A 21,810-nucleotide genomic window follows, 5' to 3' on the forward strand; every position below is an offset into this window, starting at 1 on the left:
AAAAAAAATTCTAGCATCGAAAAAATTAAAAATTAAAGATAAAATATTGAATTGCCAATCAACACAAAGTTAAAGTGAATTCTCGAATAATAAATCTAACAAAAAAAAAGAAAAATATATATATTTAAATATATGTATATTTAACGCACAAGATATTAATGTACAGCAATAAATAAATAAATAAAAAAAAAAAAATATAAAGCATTTAATTAAGTTCAACGTGCGGTGTAGAACAAAGTGCTTCGATCTTTTAGTTTTTTTTTATATATACCTAATCTGATAGCTATACTCTGAGATAAACAATTAAATTCAATTTTGAAAATTAAAAAAACAAAAAACAAAACAAAATCTCCAGTGTGGATTACTGAATGTAAACAAAACAACAACATTTATGTCAACATATTTTGTCTTCATTGTGGATGGTGTTTACAGATGTTTCACTCTATAGTGTGAATGTTGGCAACCCTGGAGTGCCTCGGTGGTTTAGCGTGTACTAGGTATGTTCTATTTTATATATTATAATATAATAAAAATTTTATATAATTATAATTTTATATAATTATAATTGCAAATAAATTTAAATATTAAATCAATTTTTTTGTTGGCATTATAAAAAGATGGGTGTGGATCACTTGGTTAGCACTTGAAATAAACTGTAAATATACTATAAGCATATACTATTTCTATTTGATAGTCTAATGTAAACAATACATACATGAATTATTTGGTTTAGTTTTTGCGCTTTATCCTGTTCGAATATTATGTAAATGTTATAATAAACAGTTGCTTTTTGTTTTAAACAATAGCCGGTACATTTAAACCGAACTGTGAACTGCACCAAACCGAAAATCCTCCTTTTTTCGAAAAAATATTGTTCAGCATTATTATCACAGGAAAATACTTTTTTTTTAATCTGAGGTCCTACTGTTGCAAAGTTAGTGTGTTTCATTCTTTGAGAAACTGAACCACTAAAAAATTAAAATTATGTACCTTGAAAGTAACAGTTAATAAGTTCAATCAGTTCACACTTAAATGACTCCATGGGAGGAATTTTCTTTCATAATCATACATTAGAAAGAGTTCTGACAGATTTAGCCAAAAATCAGCTAATATCATCGTTTTGAAGTATCTTTTCGAGTGGAAGGAAAACAGCATTTGTCCAGCCAATTCCGAAAAAAAGTGAATTTTCTTCAAGCTGTAATTCCCGGCCGATTGCACTTACCTCAACTTTCATTTAAAAAAATATATATCGAAGAACGAACCACCAGAGAAGATTTCATAGTAACAGGTCCAATGGTGATTTGAAGGTATATTTCACCGAAAAGTAGGGCACATCTTTTGTTCCGGGGAAAGTTAGATTATTGCATTTTTTGCTATTGCTACGAAGCTACCTTTTGAACCGTTCAATAAAAGGTTATTGGGTAGCCAAATACTGGTGTGCCCCAGGGTTCCGTTTTGTCTCCGATACTCTTCTTATAATATTCATCAATGACTTTTTTTCTGAAACTTCTAATACATATAATTTTTTGCTGACGATAGCACTCAGAACTTTTCATATTCGTTTCCAGATTTCTGTTCTTCGGATTTCGATCATCGATCAACGCTATTTACTGTCGATAAATTGAAACTTACCCCCTTTGCATCACACAAAATTGACACTTACTTGGTGAAAATTGACCAACCTTCTGTGGAATGATGACATATTTGACGTGGACAAAAATACTGCAGTGTTTATTAAAAATGAAAGGAGAAAGAAACATTACAACAACATTTGTATCTCTCGCACAGTGACGGAAAGATTCTTGCATGTCCTTATTTCATCGTTGCTTCTTTAGACAACGTTCCAGTGAAATAAACACTTGCATCACTTCTTTTTAAATAACTCTCCTACTAGCACATCAAGAAATGCTCATCAGTTCACTATTGAGCCTTATTTCGGCCGTACTGTTGAATATAGAGATTATTTCCTTAGCCGCGCTACACGAATGTGGAATGTTTTACCCAGCTATGTTTGTAATATTCAGAAATTTGAAACCAATGTGCATCGATATCTCCTTTTTCATCTCGATAGGTGATAAAAAAAAAAACAGTTGGGCATGCTTATCATTTATTCCTTTCATATATGCTTTAGAAGTTAGGGTATTTTTAGTTTCTGATCATTGTTTTGCAACACATTATCGTTTCTTCTCAAAAAACTATTAATTTATGAAATACTTAATTAGTTAAGTTGACCAGCGCTTTACGTAATCATGTCAAGAGGCTTTAATATATTTTTTTTAAAATTAATTAACGTCTTACACCTCTTTCTTGGCAATTTAATTCGCATTTATCCCAACCGTGACCAAAGTTGTCCCACCCGTGAATTAGCTGTTTATCTTGTTTTGATATGAAGACAATTATTCTTATTTTTATTCGCTGCCCCTAGTCTCAGTAAACGAAAACCAAAACAACTTTATCATGAAGCATGTAAGTATAAAAAATCTTTTGAGTCAGGATTCCTTTAAATCACTACGAGAAAGTTTTTATGTTGTGCTAAGAAAATATATTTAACATCAATCGTCTCCCAAATTATTTTCAACCGCCAAGCATAGAAATAGAATTACCAAAATTGTTCATAATAAGAAATTGTATTTTGGTACATTCATTTAAATTGGTAAACAGTTGAAATCTTAGTAACACTTTTAGTACATTATAGCCAAACAGCTGTTTTTAATTACACTATGAAATTGACGGAAATTTGTCCAAATGAACGATTACTAAACAAAATTAAAAAATATATTAATTCGTTTAAAATGTGTACACGATTGTGTTTAGACTTTTCAGAAAGCTTCATTATACCAATTCATTTAAATCATTTAGGCAAAACAATAAAAACCAAAAAGTTTATTTTTGTTATGGAGGCTTACGTTTAAATGGTTAATGAACAAATATGCATATCGCACTAGTATTACAAGACTGTTGTAACTCAAAATTTTTGTTTGCTTGAGGTGACATCATATTTTGCACAATAACTTTATATTTATACTCGTATATCTAATATTTTAAATAAATTGATCAATAGTTAATTGCATTATTTTTATAAAAGAACTTGATAAAAAAATATTTTTTTATAATTTGGAGCAGTTTGTAAATAAACATTTTTTTCGCTGATTCAGCAAGAATTTTTTTTTTGAGTTCAAACAGTCTTATAATACTAGTGCGATATATATTTTCTTAAGCTAGGCTTACATTCGTAGGACTCTGCTACAAACCAAAAATTCTGTTGAAAAACCATTACTTTCATTTTCACAAAAACACCCCTCCAATTTCAATATTTGAATAGGTCTCATTCGTCCTCTTTTAATCTAAAGATTTGCATAAAATTAATAGAAACATCAATGTAATCTAAGTAGCTTCTTCAGCAATTTGATTAGTGTACGATATTTAAAATAAACTATAAAAACTTTTAAGTTAAATGGAATGAAATGAATTCCGATAGTTTTCCAGTAGTTGTAGGTAGGTACTGCAGAAGTGCCAAAACCAACTTAAAAACGCACCAAGCTTAGGTGCGCTAGAGCTGTTTCAATACCATTTTCAACTTATATCGTCAGTCATATAAATAAAAATTGAATAATATCAAGGGAAATGCAAAGTAAAATAAAAATAAGACGGTTGATATCTTCTTAGAATAAAAGAAATATTTTTATATTTATGAAGACAAAGACAGTTCATTCTTAACATAAATTTAAAGTTTTTTTTTTAAATTAAAAAAAAAAAAAAACAGAATCTAGAAGAAAATCCAAAAATCAATAACAGACATGCGAAGGTTAACCAAAAGAAAAGCGTTTTTTTTTTTTATATTATACACATATACTTAAGTTCCGCCTTGCGTCTTAAAAATTATTCAAGGCGAAGACCATTCAAGCTTATACTCATATGAGAAAAAACAAAAAAAAAATGTACGAGACTAAATGATTGTTGTCGTGCACAACAATGACAGGTGGAAACCATATTGATTTGCACACTTTTGTTTCATTTTCTGGAAGAAATGCAATTGACCCACGCGACATATATTTCCGCTTTTTTTACTTGCTCTATAGGGCAAGTATTGGTTTCGTGTAGAAAAAAAAATTCGAGGTTTTAATCAAACCAACATTACGATGATGGAGAAGATGAAAAAAGTGGTTTTCGTCATGCCGTCCGTCAGTCTATGCGTTTGTGCGTCTGTGCGTCCATCTGTACATCGAGCTAGGACCTAAACGGATGGATGGATTAGCTTGAAACCTGGTACAGATGATTTCTACGTAATTACCGTTTTTTCTCTCTTTTTTAACGAATATCTCCCATATAAGGTTTTCGAGGTATTTCAATTTTCTCGAAAACGGCTCTAACGATTTCAATTCAATTTGGTGTACAATACTCTTATTAATTCTAACAAAACTGCGTTTTTAGTTTTTCTCAAAAAATTCGGAGAAAGCAGAATTCAATTTTATTCAAAATTTTCAGACATAATTTAAAAAATGTAAAAACTTTATAAATTTAATTTTTTTAACTTTCGATTTTTTTTTCTCGACACTAAACAAAATCTTAAATTTCCAATAGATACACTAGCCCAAAAAATTAAGGGAACAAAAAAAAATCGTGATTTTTTAGTGATTTTCGATACGCTGTATCTCAGCGAAAAATGATCCCATCATGACAAAATAAAAAGCAGTTGAAAGCTCTATTCTTCTTGTTTTAGGATTAAATATTAAAATATTTTCTTTCTAACGGTAAAATAGCTAAATCGTTGGAACTGTTAAAAAGCTAACATTTTCCAATTTTTGTTTGTTTTTACTTTTCTCTTAAGAAAGTGGAAAATTTTTTTCTGATAAAATGATTATTATTTTTAGAAAGGCTATTAATTAGGCTTAAAGATTCATTTTGTTTCAAACTTCTACGATTTTTTTTTACTGCAATATCAGTCATCAAACCAAAAACCATACTTTTGACTTTGACTATCAATATCTCAACAACGGATCACTGTACAGAATATTCAAGGACACATTTAAAAACTTCATTTAATTCTCTACAAAGAAATTAAGTTTGCTTTGTTAAACAAATTGTTTTCTTATTTTTTAGAATAATTTAGAAAAGCTATCAAAATAGGCATTTTTACGGTTTTTTAGAAAATTTACAGCTATTTAATTACTATGCGTGATAAGATTAAACTGAGGCTTAATTATTGAAGCTTAATATACCTGAAATTAATTTGCAAAGTTTCAGACTTATTCATCAAGCAGTTTTTCTGTTGTGAGGGTTTGAATTTTCAATTCAAACCCTCATGCAAAGTTTGATGACTGATATTGCAGTAAAAAAAAATCGTAGAAGTTTGAAAAAAAATGAATCTTTAAGCCTAATTAATAGCCTTTCTAAAAATAATAATCATTTTATCAGAAAAAATTTCCCCACTTTCTTAAGAGAAAAGTAAAAACAAACAAAAATTGGAAAATGTTTGCTTTTTAACAGTTCCAACGATTTAGTTTTTTTACCGTTAGAAAGAAAATATTTTAACATTTAGTCCTAAAACAAGAAGAATAGAGTTTTCAACTGCTTTTTATTTTGTCATGATGGGATCATTTCTAACTGAGATACAGCGTATCGAAAATCAATAAAAAAATCACGATTTTTTTTCGTTCCCTTAATTTTTTGGGCTAGTGTATTTAAGATGAAGATACTATTTGAACTAAAATAGCATGTACGTGCGACCCCGTCGTGAATTTTTTTTTTTTTGTTCTCCAATTGTATGTTTATTCTTAGTTTCGATGTAATCCATTTTTATATTTTGCAATGTATTTAAAATACAATTGTAAACGAAAATGCTATTAATGATGGTGCAATAAGTCAACTGCCGAAATGTGCTTCTATATTGATGTTGTGTTTACTTTCTCTACAAAGGACACCGCTGTGTATCGATTTTTTTCAAGATTATTTTAATCTTTATTTATTATTGTATTGAAGATTGTAATTCCAGTTATCTATCAACTATACATTTATTTTTTTTTAGCAGGTTTAAGAAAACTTAAAAAAACAATAATTTTATTCTACTTTTCACAAGAAATTATATTTACTTATTTTCATATTGAACAAAATAAATGCAAAGAAATTCTTAAAAAAACAACCACCCCCAATCCTGTCATTGTCATAGTCAGTGAAACTAAAACAAGGTTTACAATGAAGCAGAATATTTATTTCATATTTCAAGACCAATAATATTTAAGGGGTGTAGTCTGGTGGAAATATAAACATGTAATAAATTGACCTAGTGCAAAATTTCATGGTTTTAACCGATCGATTATTGAATATTATGCTGTTATATTTTGTACTGACGATGGCAGTATGTTAAAAAATAAGGTGGGTGTGGTATCGACCTTAAGAATGATTTAAACATTGTAAAGTTAGTACAAATTGTGTTTTAATATGATTGATATTTGAATTGCTATTAATATACATAATTGGATTGAATTGCAATTTTTGTATGTTAGTGGCATAAGCTCAAGTATCTTTAATTTTATGAAGATACACAAGTCAGTCTATTTAAAATTTCCTATATGTTAGGTTTGGGTAGGGTAATAAGGTCTAGGTAATGTTTGAAATCAAATAAAAACTATTTATTTACATAATACCGATTGCAGTTGATAAAAAAATAAAAAACATGGCTACAAAATTAAAGAAAAATTGATATTTTTAAAATGCTTGTCAGTCAGGCCTCAATATACATACTGGGAGCTGTACGATTGGTCGGAAACAAAAATCTCTTACAACGAAATCTCGCATTTTTGCAAAAATCACGCAAAACACAATTTCTTATTTTAAACATTTCACATTAAAAATTTCGCATTTTCAAAATCCTGCAAACTAAAATCTCGCTTTTTAGGAAAAACATTTCGCTAGTATATTAAATCCTTGCTATATCAAAATCTCGCATCAAATAACAATTAGTTTTCAGCGTTAGGTATCTTAAATTTTAGGTAGTAGTAGTAGGGGTATCAACTTGAAATAGAAATATTATTTTTAACAAAGTTTAAAGAAGTAATGTGTTCATATCTTTTGAAGCTATGTTTACGAAGGTTACTTTCCCGATTGTTTGAATTTTATAATATAATATTTGGGATTTATGTAGTAGATTGATGAAGTGGGTTTCCAAATGGTTCAAAGTCTTACAATTGACTTGCACATACATTTGCTTAGAACCTCAGTAAGCTCTGAATAAGTAAACCTGCGAAACGAATTATCCTATAGTGAATTTATTGGCTTGTTTTCAATGCAGGGTCATCTAATTTTTAAAGTTGTCAAAAATTTGCCCAACCTTATGGATGTCACTTTTTTAATATCAAAAATACTAGTTGACGAGAGATCATAATGTGTGATAGTGAACGTGTGGTTTTCATTGTGAATCGATTATTTCAAACATTCTTTCCCACATTATCATCTGTCTAATATTATATTTCTATATTTTATCCTAAAGTAAACTCAGCAAATTTTCTGAGTTAAAGCTGAGATTATCAAAATTGACTGACAGACTCAGGTGTAACCCTAACAAAATAATCCTGCACTGAAAAGCCCTAAAAAGGATTATTGCACGTTGAGACAAATAGTGTTACATCTAAAAAACACGATTTTTCAGTGGTAGAAGCAAAAAAAGAAAGTCAAAAAACATTGAAAAAGACCAGTTTAGTAACGAAACTTCATCTAACTAGTGGCGAGTTTTGCAGATATAGTAATGCCATTTAGTACGATCTAATTCAAAATTGAGTTGTGACACTATCCGTCCTAACGTGCGATATGGCTACTTCTTATAATCTTAAGTCCAAAATCGCTTATATGTGGAATTATGTTGTTATATTCTCCCGCTTCAACAGACCAACACAAAGACCAATTGATCTTTCATCGAGATATACATAGTTTAAGTTTAAGTTTAATATCAACACATTTTGCACTGAACTTCGAACTTTTTAGCTATCTCAGAACATAAATGGAAGAATATCAAATATGTATGAAGAAAATTATTATGCAAACAAATTTGCTTACTCAGTAGTAAATGCTCCATGAGTCTTTGCATGTATGTATGTGTTTCTATAGAAAATGGTATGAATACATTTTTACTGATTTCGATTTGAAAAAATGAAAAAAAAAAAAATCACATTTCTCCAAACTAAAGTCTAGGTATCCAAACGAAAATTTCTTTTTTCTTTTAATTGATATTTCAATTTATTTACGTATAAATATTAAAAAAAAAAATTCTCCCCAAATTCTAAAATCCATCAACAGTAAAAATTTTATAATTATTGAACTTTAATTTGACCTGTATTAAAATAATTTATTGCTTCAAGTCTTTTAGGTTTTGATATTTCTTTGCAAAAAAATTAAATTATAAATGATTTGTTGAGTGACTGAATCAGTTTCACACCAAATTTTTGTTTTAAGTTTTTTTTCTTGTGATTAATTTTATTGTTAATTTGTATTCGTGTAGCGTATTGATAAATCTATTATTTTAAAATTTTAATTAAAATAAATATTAATATGTTTAAGTGTGTGTCTAAATTTTTTTTGGATATTTGTTTGATTTAAAAATAAATGCAAATTTTTATTTATTACAAGACATTAAAGTAAATTAAATGGAATAGAAACGGAAAGAACAAATTTTCGAATGCGTCATACATTTTAAACTATACATACATACCTACATTCAAAATTCATGGAATTCAATTATAATAATTCAAATAGTGATGAAATCACTGGTATTTGCATTTTTAGAATTCTTTGGTTGGTGTTCAAGTAATTGAATATTTAAATTACTTGTATGTACTTTACATCACGAAGTACAATGACTTTAATAATTAAATTATACAAATGATTTTATCTAACTTAGAAATAACTTATTAGAACATTAATTTTTTCCAATACTAGGTACTTAAGCACTTATAAAGCAAATAATAAGCACTTAAAGATGTAATATCAGATTAGGTGTTCTGCTCACTTTTGTCTGCTTACTTTATGAAAAAAAAAACTTATAAAATAGTAGATATTAATGTCTAATTATACTTCTTTTATTTTTTTCGATCGGTATATCTGGTTTTGGTACTTTTTGTTAACAATACGATTTTCTTCTTACTTGTTGGTTAAGGTTAAGAAGTGATTACCTTGAGATAAAAGATTGTGTATTTGTTAAAAAAACGAGCTTAACGAATAAGACTAAACATCTTGGATGTATTGTTTACCGTTCTGAAAGCTTCTTCTTTTAAATTTAGAAAAAAATAGTTTTGTTTTTTTTTCTTCGAATTCTTTTTGACTTTAAAGTTTCAAATTTTAATGAAACAAGAGTTGCAAAAACTGGTTGCTTCATCGAAGATGTCATTGGCTAAAAAAAAAACTTTGAACAAGACCCAGTTCAATTGTTTTACTGAATTAAAATCAAAACCGCGCTGTGCCCTTCTAAATGAATGCCTGTTGTTTTATATATAAATAAAGATTAATTTAGATACTAACCAGAACTTTTAATTGAAAAAAAAAAAAAAATGAATTCCAGAAAATAATGTCACTACTCACAAATTTTACAATCTTTATTTCCTTCTTCTTAAAACAGTTCAGAAATTCAATTCATTATTATGCACAGAAAAATTCAATGCAGAACTCTCCGGTAAAGTACAAGTTTGCTAAGTTACATAGCACTCTATCCCTTTACACCGACAAAAAAAATTTGATAATAACAGCTATCAAATTAACATTTTTCAGTGACAAAAGTCGTCCAACAATTAAAATATCAATTTTGATATTTTATCATATCATTTTGACATTTTTTAATTTCAGGTGGGATAGTGAAAATTTCACTTTGACAATTAAAATATCATTTTGACATTTTTTTAAGTTTAAGTAGATTTTTTCTATTATAGGTACGGTGACCATCCGTCCCGGTTTACCCGGGACTGTCCCGTATTTCTAAAGCTTGTCCCGGGTTTTATTCAGGAAACCCGGGACGTATAAGTGTCCCGTATTTTGTAATTTGTCCCGTGTTTGTCCCGTATTTGAAAATTCTCTGATTTTTGTTTTACTCAAAATTAAAAAAAAATGTACGGAAAACTAGAACAAGAAAACAGTGGTTGAAAATTAAAAGTTTTTCTAATTTTTCGGATCAAAGCATTAAGTCTAGTATGCTGCTGAAACAAAACGAAAATTTTTCCAAGTAAAAAACTCTGTTGGAGCAAGAAAAATTACCTGGACAGCTAAATGTGTGTGACAAACGACAGAAAACTCCAAATATTCCAGCACTGGTCAAATTTCGTTGGTTAAGCTGCGTAATGTGCAACGAAAAGCAAAATTTTCGTTTACGATTTCGTTGTGCTGTATGAAAATTTTCGTTTCGCCTCTAGACTAGGCTTTAGTTTTTAAAATTTTTCGTCAATTTTTTAATTCCAGCTTGTATTTGTCAAGTTGAAAAGCTATACTAGGAAAAGTTTTTTTTTCGAATAATGGACAACATATGGAAGAGTAAAGAACCCAGCTACATAAATTTCATTTCAAATTTTTTTTTTTTTCAAAATCATTCTTTTCAAAACGATCCAACAAATTTTGTATCCGTCCCGGGTTTTGCTTCTAGAAATATGGTCACCGTAATTATAGGTGATATAATTGTTTTGTTATTTTCTCCCAAACTATGTGAAGTAAAATCTTATTGCCGATCAAATTTTCTCAGTAAATCATACATTTTACTTCGAAAAAACACAAAGCGCCTTTAAATTAGTACATATTAAGAATTTTTTATTTAATATTTTTCAATAATTTGGAATGAGAAATTGATATGAAAAAATGATAATAAAATAAAAAAAAAAATTCCAAAATGTGACATTTAAATATCATCCTGATAATAAAAATGTTGTTTTAACATTTTAAATATCATAAAACACATTTTATAGAGCATTTTTGGCTGATATTTAAAAAAATGTTAATTTGATATTTAAAAAATGTTAAATTGATATTGGTTTTTTTTTTTCATATCTTCACAGCGAATTTCAGAGCCTGAACTAGCTAGAACTGCATGGAAACACAAAAGCAAGAAAAGTATAAAGTAAAAAAAAATAACAAAAACAAATTTATTGATTTGACATTACAAAATACAAAATACAAAATACAAAATACATAAGTTGAAGAAATAAAAACTTTCTTGTACTTTTATTACTTTGTGATTCTAGGTAGTTCAGGTTTTAAAATAATTTAAATTTTTAAATGTCACATGAATAAATTTGTTTTTTTTTGTTATTTTGCACTTTTGTTTACTTTTTATACTTTTTTTGGTTTTGTGTTTCGATGTAGTTGTAGCTTAACTTGTCAACAATTTATTCACAATTACATGGAAAGGAAGTAAGGACAAATTTAGTTCATATATTTTAAACTTACCGAAATTAACTATCATCATAGTTTAAAGTATTCTTTTCATGCCTACAATAAGCAGTGTATCCGTTATTAAAACACTATTTAATTTAAACTACACCGAAAAAAAAAATTGATAATAACAGCTATCAAATTAACATTTTTCAGTGACAAAAGTCGTCCAACAATTAAAATATCAATTTTGATATTTTATCATATCATTTTCACATTTTTTAATTTCAGATGGGATAGTGAAAATTTCACTTTGACAATTAAAATATCATTTTGACATTTTTTTAAGTTTAAGTGGATAGTGAAAATTTCACTTTGACAGTTAAAATATCAATGTTGACTAGATTTTACGTTTTAGTTTATTATAATGAAACCTATTTCTTTCCTTTTCTTTTTTATTATTTTTATTATTAAAAGAATTTTCTTTCTTTTTTCAAAACATTACTGAAAGGGAATATTCTTTACAAAATAATGATCATATTATTTTTTCTATTATAGGTGATATAATTGTTCTGTTATTTTCTTCCAAACTATGTGAAGTAAAATCTTAGTGCCGATCAAATTTTATCAGTAAATCATACATTTTACTTCGAAAAAACACAACGCGCCTTTAAATTAGTACACATTAAGAATTTTGTATTTAATATTTTTCAATAATTTGGAATGAGAAATTGATATGAAAAAATGATAATAAAATATCAAAAAAAATTTCCAAAATGTGACATTTAAATATCATCCTGATAATAAAAATGTTGTTTTAACATTTTAAATATCATTAAACACATTTTATAGAGCATTTTTGGCTGATATTTAAGAAATGTTAATTTGATATTTAAAAAATGTTAAATTGATATTGGTTTTTTTTTTCGGTGTACTTGATACAAGAATTGGTGTTTTTCATTTTCTATTCATAAATTAGTGAAATTATACATTCCACACATATCTATAACAGAAATTATTTAGCTGCAGCATTTATTTCATTATGATAATTAAGCATATCAAAGATCTACAGTTCTGGTTGAAAAGTTAGCAATGATAGACAATGTGGTTCATTTTTCTTAATAATGATTTTTGTTAAAAATGGATCTGAATATCAACAAATCTATACTGGAATGACCATTTCTCAAGCATCATTGTAAGCCTTATTAAAATCCTTTTTTTTGGCCCTGATTGACATTAGGGTAATTCCATTAGAGCATATAGGCATATTTTAGTATGTTTTTCGCTTTTATTGACTTACCTATTCACTAAATTAAGTAGTTTAATACATTAACATTTTTAAACATTTTAGAATATAAATTTGTTTCATTATTTCTAATATTAAAAGAGTATTCTAACTATTGTGCTGTTTGAGACTATCTTTAAATAAGATGTAACGGGTGTGATTTTCTAACGTCGAACGTTCTCGAGTTTTTATTTTCATTTTTACTTGCGATATATGTAGGTACTATAGGGCAAGTTTAGGATTCGTAAAAAAAATCGAACTCGAGATAACAATTTTACATGACATTACGATGATGGAGAATGCCAAAAAAGTGGGTCCGGCAATTCTGTCTGTCTGTCTGTCTGTGTGTCTGTCTCTATCTGGAGCTGCAGCCTAAACGAGTGAAGTGATTTTCTTCAAACTTGGTAGTTAGCAGTTTTTGGTGATTCCCTAGAGGGAAAATTGAAATTTTTTTTTTATGACCAAAACTAACGGTACTTGCCATATAACGGAAATAGAAAAGTTAATTTTTTTCAAAAACGGCTCTAACGATTTTGATTTAAATTTTTGTGTGTAGTACTACACATAACAGCCAACTTTTGAAATAAAAAAAATATTTTTTGTACCGTTATTAATGGTACCTGTCATAGAACGGTTTTTTTCGTTTCTGAATATCTCGTACAACATTAACCCGATTTAAATGAAAATTTTTATACAAACGTGTGTAAGTAAAGATAACACTGGTTTACAAGGGTTTTGTTGCCGAAACAAAAATATACTTTTCTGAAGGTTTTTAGTGTGCTGAACTCGAATCCGAAGTCAGAAACAACTATACAAAAATACGTTTTTTTGAATTTTTCGGGCCTTCTTCTTTTGTATAAAGAAAATTGTTTGAGCATATTTAGTAACGGTTTCTATAAGAACTGTTTTCCATCTTTCAACACCTGTTTAAATCTTTTCAATATCTTTTATATTGCCCGAGATATCTTAAACTGAAATAAGTGGGTTTATCTTCATATATCATATAGAAGATAATGACGTTATAAAATTTATAAAAATACCAAACAACTTAGGATATCTCGGGCAATAAAAAAGATATCGGAAAGATTTAAAAAGATTTAAAAAGGTGGTAAATAGTACTTATGAAAACCGTTACTAAATATGTTCAAAAAATTTTCCTTATATAAAAGAATAAGGTCCGAAGTACTGCAATTTCTAACGGTAATATTTCAAAAACGGGAGCTGATTAATTTTTTTTGGCTTCAGATTCGAGTTCAGCACACCGAAAACCTTCAGAAAAGTATATTTATGTTTCGGCAACAAAAAAAAAGTTTAATTTTGTTAACCAGTGTAATATTAAGAATTTAGAAAATTTTCAAAAAACACATTTTTTGATTTTTAAAAAATATTTAAAAATTTTTTTTTGAAAAATCAATTTTTTGAAAACGGATCAATGAAAAATTTTGAAATTTAGTTTTTATGTTTAAATTATTTATTTCTTCAAAATGGCATACCAACTTTTTTTTTGAAAAATGTTAAAAAATTTTTATACATAAAAAATTATTTTTTTAAAAAACGGCTCCTACAATTTTCGAAAATTTTTTTCTAAAAATACCTTTTTATACAAGAAATAAAATGGCATATTTGTTTTTTTTTTTTAAGATAATTTAAAATGGAGTTTTATTAATTATAAAAACAGATTTAAGTTTTTTATACTACTTATGAAATTTCTTCAAAATATCAAATTTTAAATTTCTTGAATAAAAAGCTTTAACATTATAGTTACTTTAAGCATAAGAGCAAGTACGTGCGACCCCAGTCGTGCAATTTATTTTTTTTCACTTTCATATAATTTCACTATGAAAAATGCGCTATTGAGCATCATGTTTTTTCTACTGATTAAATGAATGAAAAATTTATTTTCTTGGAATAATTTTATATTTTTTTTCAAAGAATAGGATTATTTCAGTTAAAACAAATTAAAAAAAAAAATATTAAATTTTTATATTAAAATTAAATGTGATATTGTATAAAAACCCAAAAACTGAAAATAATCTTTAAAAATCATGAGTTAAAGTTTATGTTTGTATCATCGAAATCATAGAAGAAGCTCTTTATATAAATATAATAAAATATTTCTCTTCCTTCACTTTATCTTGATACGTGTGAAATTGAACTCTAAACTTGAAACCAAACTGATAAGTTTTGGCCACAAAATTAAAAAAAAAAAAACATTAAATTGTGAGCCGTTTTCTTATCACAAAGCGTGGGGTTTTCTATTTATAGCATTTTAGACATTGAACGCATTAATTTGTTTTGAATTTTTAGTACTAATCAAACTAGTACTAATATAACACTGTACGGACAAAGTTTTCTTTTTCGTTTTTTTTTTTTTTTTAATTTTCATTTATAAGGATCAGACAAAGTACGCTTCAGTACATTTTACGTTAACTAGATGAGTTTTTTAGTAAACAAAAATTGACAAATAAGTAGTTACACTTTCCGCATACAATATACATTATACCTTAGTAAAAAGTAACACAGGCAGTGTAATAAAAGTAAAAAGAGAGGAAGGAGAGTATTTTTTTTAATTATTAGGTCATGTTCCAAGGTACTTATAAAATACAAAATCTGATTAATTAAAGTATCATAAAAGTAATAACAAGGAAAAAAAAATAACAAACTTCGCCCCATAAATTTGTGATCAATAAACCTTTTCCTTGAGAGTGTTTGGTGTCCCAGTTTGATACTACACTAGGTACACATATAAGAAAATGTCATCTCCTTTATTATTATATTTTTTTCCAACACACGCCCTCAATATAGACTCACTGAACTCTCTCTCTAATAAATCGATATTTCCGCCCACCATCGCATATCTGCAGCAGGAACTTTCACAATATGAAAACCCATTATTTTTGACCTTCAAATCGATTATGTGTGTCACTGTCATCTCTAGCTTATAAAATGAAACAGCAAGAATGCCGTCACTCCTTTTATTATTTTTTCCACCCGATCAATATTAATAAATAGATTTCATATACTTTATCACTCATTTAATATTCTTAATGGATCAATCGTTATTGGTATACCTATCTTTAGAGAGGTACCTTATGCCTATAACAATAATAATATTTTGTCCAATTAATACTCTTACATCACCAACGCGTGAGCCGCGTCATCGTTTGCTATTGTGTATTTTTGCCAACACCAATTTAAACAAATTATTCTATAGATTTGCACAAATTTATTTGCGCAAACAAAAATAAAAAATAAAACAAGAGAATGACCAAGTTCAATGATAAAATATGTGCTCCTTTAATAATAATAATAAAAAACATTTATTAATGATAGCAGACAGGCAATTCATTTTATGCCATAAAAAAGTCTATAAACACACCCTGCAACATTCCTTATAATGCATCGCATAGCCACCGAAGAGAGAGGGAGTGTGTCCGCCGCCCTTACTCCCAAGAAGAAAGGAATTTTTAATTTCATTAATTCTGAACGAAACATTAAACTCTATAGGGATGCGCCCAAAGCGTCATGGTGATGTCATCCCTTAGCTAGCAATTGAAAAATGCATAACACACAAGTAGAGCCCCTCGGTGTTTAGCCGACCTCAGAACCATAAGCAAAACCCAACCCAGACACCCATCAAGCACTATCGCATGCAACAATTCTCAGAAAACAGAATGCACTTGGTGATGGTGATGTGCTGCTCTCCTATATAATAGCTCCTTAGATGAAATTAGCTAATCTATTAAAATTAGGTCTGTACATCGTCGTTGTTGTCGTCGTCGTCGTTCGACGTAGTCGGTTCTTCAACTTCTGCCATACGATTGATCATTGACTACGAGTCTAATATTTTCCTCCAACATTCGTTATTCACGATTCGGCCACCACTTGTGTCGCTGCCACTGTCTACCGCCAACGGATCGCTACCGAAGTTTATTTGTGTTTTTAGTGATTTTGTTTTTAGTTTGTTTAGGCATCGAAATGTCTTTGGCAGTGAATTATAATTATAAGCCTCTTGGATGAAGTTTTTTTTTTGTTTCTTAACGTGTCGTTGTTTTTATAAAAATAAATCAAAGTGAGATCTATTTTGGGGTTGTTGTGGGGTTCCAATCGGATTGGTTTTTCTTTTGGGAGGCTTACGCATTTTCACACTGAAGAAAAATGATGAAAGAATTGGCTGATTGTTTGGTGAGTGTGCTAAAGTTTTTCTTAATTTTTTTTTTTGCTTCGTTTGAGTAAGGGGAATGAGAAGAGGAGAAGAAACAATTTAGTTAGATATTTGGGGCAAATTTGTTGCAATGTTATTTGTTATTTTGGTGTTGTGTTGATTGAAATTTAGCCCCGATTATATCTTCAACACGCAACGATGAGTAAAAAAGAATCATCAATGAACATTTCCGGTTACCTATGAATGATCAATGATCTTGTCATTATAATTTTTTTGCTAGCATTTTGAATGAATTACTCATTTAGCTTTGAAAAAATTTATTTGTTTACGTTTTACCTGTATTGCGAGAAATTTTTTACATGATTTCATAGCGTGTTTATTCTGATATTTTAAAGTCGTGTTACAATGATTAACTAATTGGAAGCCTAAATCTATATTTTATTCATAATTTAATAGAATAGTATTTATTACTGTCTAAAATTTGTTTTTTCAATAAAAAACTTAAAATATATATTTTAAAATAACACAAAGCTGCACTTTTCATCGAATTAATCTGATTGTCTAGTTTATTCATTGTGTTTTCAATAATAATTTTGATCGTTGAAATTCGATTAAATTCCCAAATTATTTTTTATTGTTAAAACAGTTTTGTTTGTTATCATGTTATCTAAGTTTTAAAACGTATGTTCAAACGTTATTGATTTGGCACAATTTATTTTTTTTTTACGAATATAAAACTATTGTGAAGATAATAAAACAGTTTCTACTTCCTCAATGTAAAATGTGTGCGGTTCCTTGGAGAGATATAATGACTCAAAATTTTACTTTATTCAGTAAATGCACTTAAATTTGTATTAAAAAGAAGCAAACAAAATCAGAAAAACAAAGAACTTTGAACTTGAACTTTCGAGGCCCTTTCTCTTATCAAACTACATCAATTATATCAACGACTTTAATTACACCGGCACACAAAATAAAAAAAGTGTCATGTACCAGAAACCAGACCTATGTTTCTATATGTTTTTGGGTACTCTGAATCCGAATTTCAAGTCCGTTCGGACTTAAAATGCAAAAAACTAGAAAAAAGGAAGTTTTTTGCCTTTTTTGGGGTATTTTTTACATTTTTCTCAAAACTGAAGGGTGACCGGGCAAAACGGACTTGAAATTCGGATTCAGCGGGTCCAAAAATATATAGAAAGATAGGTCTGGTTCCTGGTACATACAACTTTTTTTTTTGGTGTGCTGGCACTTTCGCGACATATCGCTTTCATCCCCGGCACACAAAAAAAAAGTTTCATGTACCAGGAACCAGACCTATCTTTCTATATATTTTTGGACTCGCTGAATTCGAATTTCAAGTCCGTTTTGCCCGAACACCCTTCAGTTTCTTCTTAAATTGTTAGTTTTTAATATATAAATTAAAAAATTACTCTGCTGAGTATTTGTTTTGTTTTTGTTTTGCGAATAAACATTTAAAAAAAATGAGTTGCTACTGCGTTGTAAAAAAAACTCACAAAAACAGACGTTTTTTTTTTTTAAAACAAATAATTTTATGCCATAATGCCGACTTTTCACGAGTCGATTTTTGCCGTGCGGTGAAGCTTTTCGACTCTTGTGAACGTAAGCCACAGGTGACTAAAGTGACAATCCCCATGGAAAAATCCTAGTCGACTTAAGCCGTGCAACATATCGTGCGGCTAAAATCGACTCGTGAAAAGTCGGCATAACTCCGAACTTTTTTTAGGCTTTTGGTCTAGTCAGTCATTATAATTCATAAATTACTTGCATTTAAACTTGCTTAATTAGCTTAGATTACGCAGCAACATGATGAAAAAATTAATAAAACAAAACTAAACAAAAAAAACTAAATTCAATGCATAGTTTCTTGGTTCGCTATCATTTGTAACGAGATCAACGAATTTAAACCAATTGAGTGTGGCTGTGATTTCATTATGAATACCAAAATGCAGTCATCAAGATTCTTATTCTTCCTAGTCTGTAAAAGACTAAAGCTATAATATTCATACAAAAAGAGGTAATTAAAGCATAACAGAATTTCACTTTTAAGAAACATTTTTTCATAAATTTTAAAGAAAAGGATTACATTTCGTTAAAATAATTTAATTGACTTTAATGTTATCCCACTTGAAAATCTGTCATTCCAATACAAAGTACGAAGTTAAGCATATATCGGTTGTTTTATCTTCTGTCATCACGATTCTTCACCACCACACAACAAGGAAAATATTTCAACCATTTTATTCGTATTGCATTTAAGTAGGTATATAGTACCTATGTACCAATTTAAGAAAAATCACTACGTATATTTTCTCTTACGCTATATTTAAAAAACAAAATAAAAATAATAATTTTTGAAACCAAAACAAATCATAGTAGAATGAAACCTATTGGAAAAGGAGGTGAATATGATAAAAATGAAAGGAAAAATAAATTACGGGCGAGCCGAGTTCGGGAAGTGGGTGGGTTGAGTTTTTAATGGTAAAAAAAGGTATATCTCGATTTCCGGCAAAACTACAAGACCTATGGAAAAAAGTTGTATGGCAAAGTTGTAGGTAATAAATAGATCTATAACTTTAGCATCAACAATTCTTTCACATAACCTCAAAATTTAGGTGAAAAATTAAAAAAAACCGAGTTTTTGGTTTTTTATTTTTATCTTTTTCAAAAAAAAAAGTTTTTTTCTACGAAATTTGGTGACAACTTACTTTATTATGTCTCAAATACACTGTAATTTATTTGATTTGAAATATTTATTTTTTCACCTTATTTTGACTAAATATCAAAAAAACACCCTAATTCTCAATCCAAAATTCACGTGTCGAATATCAACTTTTTTCAAAAAGTCGGTGGGCATTTTGTTTGTTGAAATATCTACTTTCAGATGGTGAAAGAAATAATTTACATTTGTACGCCATAGTTCATTTTCTCGGAAAATGCAAAAAATGAAAAAAGCTTGAATTCGAAAATTTTTTTTATCATTATTTAAAATTTTGGCCTATTTATTAAAATTTACACCATAATTACTCAAAAACTTCCGAGAAAAAAGTTAAAAGTGATTTAAATGTAAATTTTTTCTTTCACCATCTGAAAGTTGATATTTTTACACGTGAATTTTCGATTGAAAATTAGGGTGTTTTTTTTTTATATTTAGTCAAAATAAGGTAAAAAAATAAATATTGTAAATCAAATAAATTACAGTGTATTTGAGACATAATAAAGTAAGTTGTCACCAAATTTCGTAGAAAAAAACTTCTTTTTTGAAAAAGATAAAAATAAAAAACCAAAAATTCGGTTTTTTTAATTTTTCACATAAATGTTGAGGTTATGTCGAAAAATTGTTAATACTTAAGCTGTAGATCTTTTTATTACCTACAACCTTGCTATACAACTTTTTTCCATAGGACTTGTAGTTTTGCCGGAAATCGAGACATACCATTTTTTACCATTAAAAACTCAACCCACCCACTTCCCAAACTCGGCTCGCCCTTAATTTATTTTCCCTTTCATTTTTATCATATTCACCTCCTTTTCCAATGGGTTTCATTATACTATGATTTTTTTTTACTTTTTAATGTTTTTTAAGGCTACGGCACTGGTCTATAAGTATAACTTCGAAAGTTGTATTGCTAAAAGCACCGAATTGGGTATAACTATTTTAACATAATGTCTAAAGGTTTCTTATGAAAAATTAATTTCTAACTAATTTTGTTGGGAAATTTTTTTTTTAATTATCACTATTTTCCTTACTCCCTACAATTCAAATTTAATAACTGAATACTTTGTTGATTGATTGATTTGTTAGTCAATTCGTGTCATAAAAATTTATCAATAAAAAAAGCTACCTTTTTCAAATAATTACAAAACAGAATTCTTATCCATTCTCATTTCTAGATAGCAAATGGATGTTTCCAAAATTATGATTAAAATAAAACAAAAAATCAAACATAAAAAAAAGATATCATGCCAATAATGCTAGAACCTTATAACATTTATTTGTTAAGGCGATATATGTATTTTTACTTTACCATATAAGACTCGGTTTTCACTATCGCTATCTGAAAATTGTATTATCTTACATACCATTATTGATTAAAGTTTCAATTCAATATAAAAAAAAAAAGAATTTTGTTTATAACATTATGAATGTTTACTAATAAATATTTTGTATTTTCCATAGGGGATGTCGCGGTGTGACGAAAGCGGAGTTGAAGCAGCATCAACAGAAACAACCGATTCACCATATGAAGATGACGATTGTCTCAAAGTTCGCAAATACTGGTGTTTCCTTTTGTCCAGCATCTTCACATTTCTGGCTGGACTATTGGTTGTATTGCTATGGCGGGCGTGTGCGTTCATATGCTGCCGCAAGGAGCCCGAACTTGGACCAAACGATCCAAAACAGAAAGAACAAAAGGCATCCAGAAACAAACAAGAGTTCGAAGGAACTTTTATGACAGAAGCGAAAGACTGGGCTGGTGAACTTATATCCGGTCAAACAACAACTGGTCGAATTTTGGTAAGTTTTATTATAAATTTGAAAAAAAGAATGGTCGGTTTTTTTAAATTAAAAAAAAGGGTCAATGTGGCGTATGCGTACTATTTTGTTTGATACAATTTCTACAGTAAAATGTGTTCAGAGTTCAGTTGCTTACCTTAATAATTGCGATTCCAAAATTTCTAACCCTCAACACAAACATAAACGGCGATTGATTATGCTGGGTCACTGTGGCGTATGTGTAACATTTTTTTTTTTTCAAATAATTTAATTTAATTTTTTGTGAAGATTCTAGTTTAAACGTTCCCAGGGTTATTTTTTTGTTTAACTTTTTAGTGTCAGATTGTTTTTTTTTTATTGCATAAACGAATCTAAATATTAAAGGGCCTTGTTAAAAAATATCGTGTTAAACAAATATAAAAAAAAAAACCTGAGTATAAAATCCATACAATTTTAAGGACAGTATTTTTATTATACATATTGCCCTCGTCAATCATAAAAGTTTAT

General features: G+C 28.4%; 1 protein-coding gene across 41 annotated transcripts in view; it reads left to right on the forward strand.

Annotated features, from left to right (window-relative positions):
- Nucleotides 1–21,810, forward strand: part of LOC129916634 (calcium-activated potassium channel slowpoke) — a 133,911-nt gene continuing 112,101 nt past the window's right edge. For 40 of the 41 annotated variants that reach the window (XR_008772518.1, XM_055996693.1, XM_055996691.1 and 37 more), the window contains exons 1-2: nucleotides 16,521–16,807; nucleotides 20,986–21,324. Coding sequence is in view for 40 of the 41 variants with exons in the window: in XM_055996693.1 (XP_055852668.1) it covers nucleotides 16,781–16,807; nucleotides 20,986–21,324 (366 nt within the window). In the remaining variant the exon portion in view is untranslated. Of the gene's footprint in view, nucleotides 498–16,520; nucleotides 16,808–20,985; nucleotides 21,325–21,810 lie in introns of those variants that run through there. The other variant, XM_055996694.1, reaches the window with a different exon arrangement.

This window comes from Episyrphus balteatus, chromosome 3 (genome assembly GCF_945859705.1).
Source record: "Episyrphus balteatus chromosome 3, idEpiBalt1.1, whole genome shotgun sequence".
NCBI classification, from domain to species: Eukaryota; Metazoa; Arthropoda; class Insecta; order Diptera; family Syrphidae; genus Episyrphus; species Episyrphus balteatus.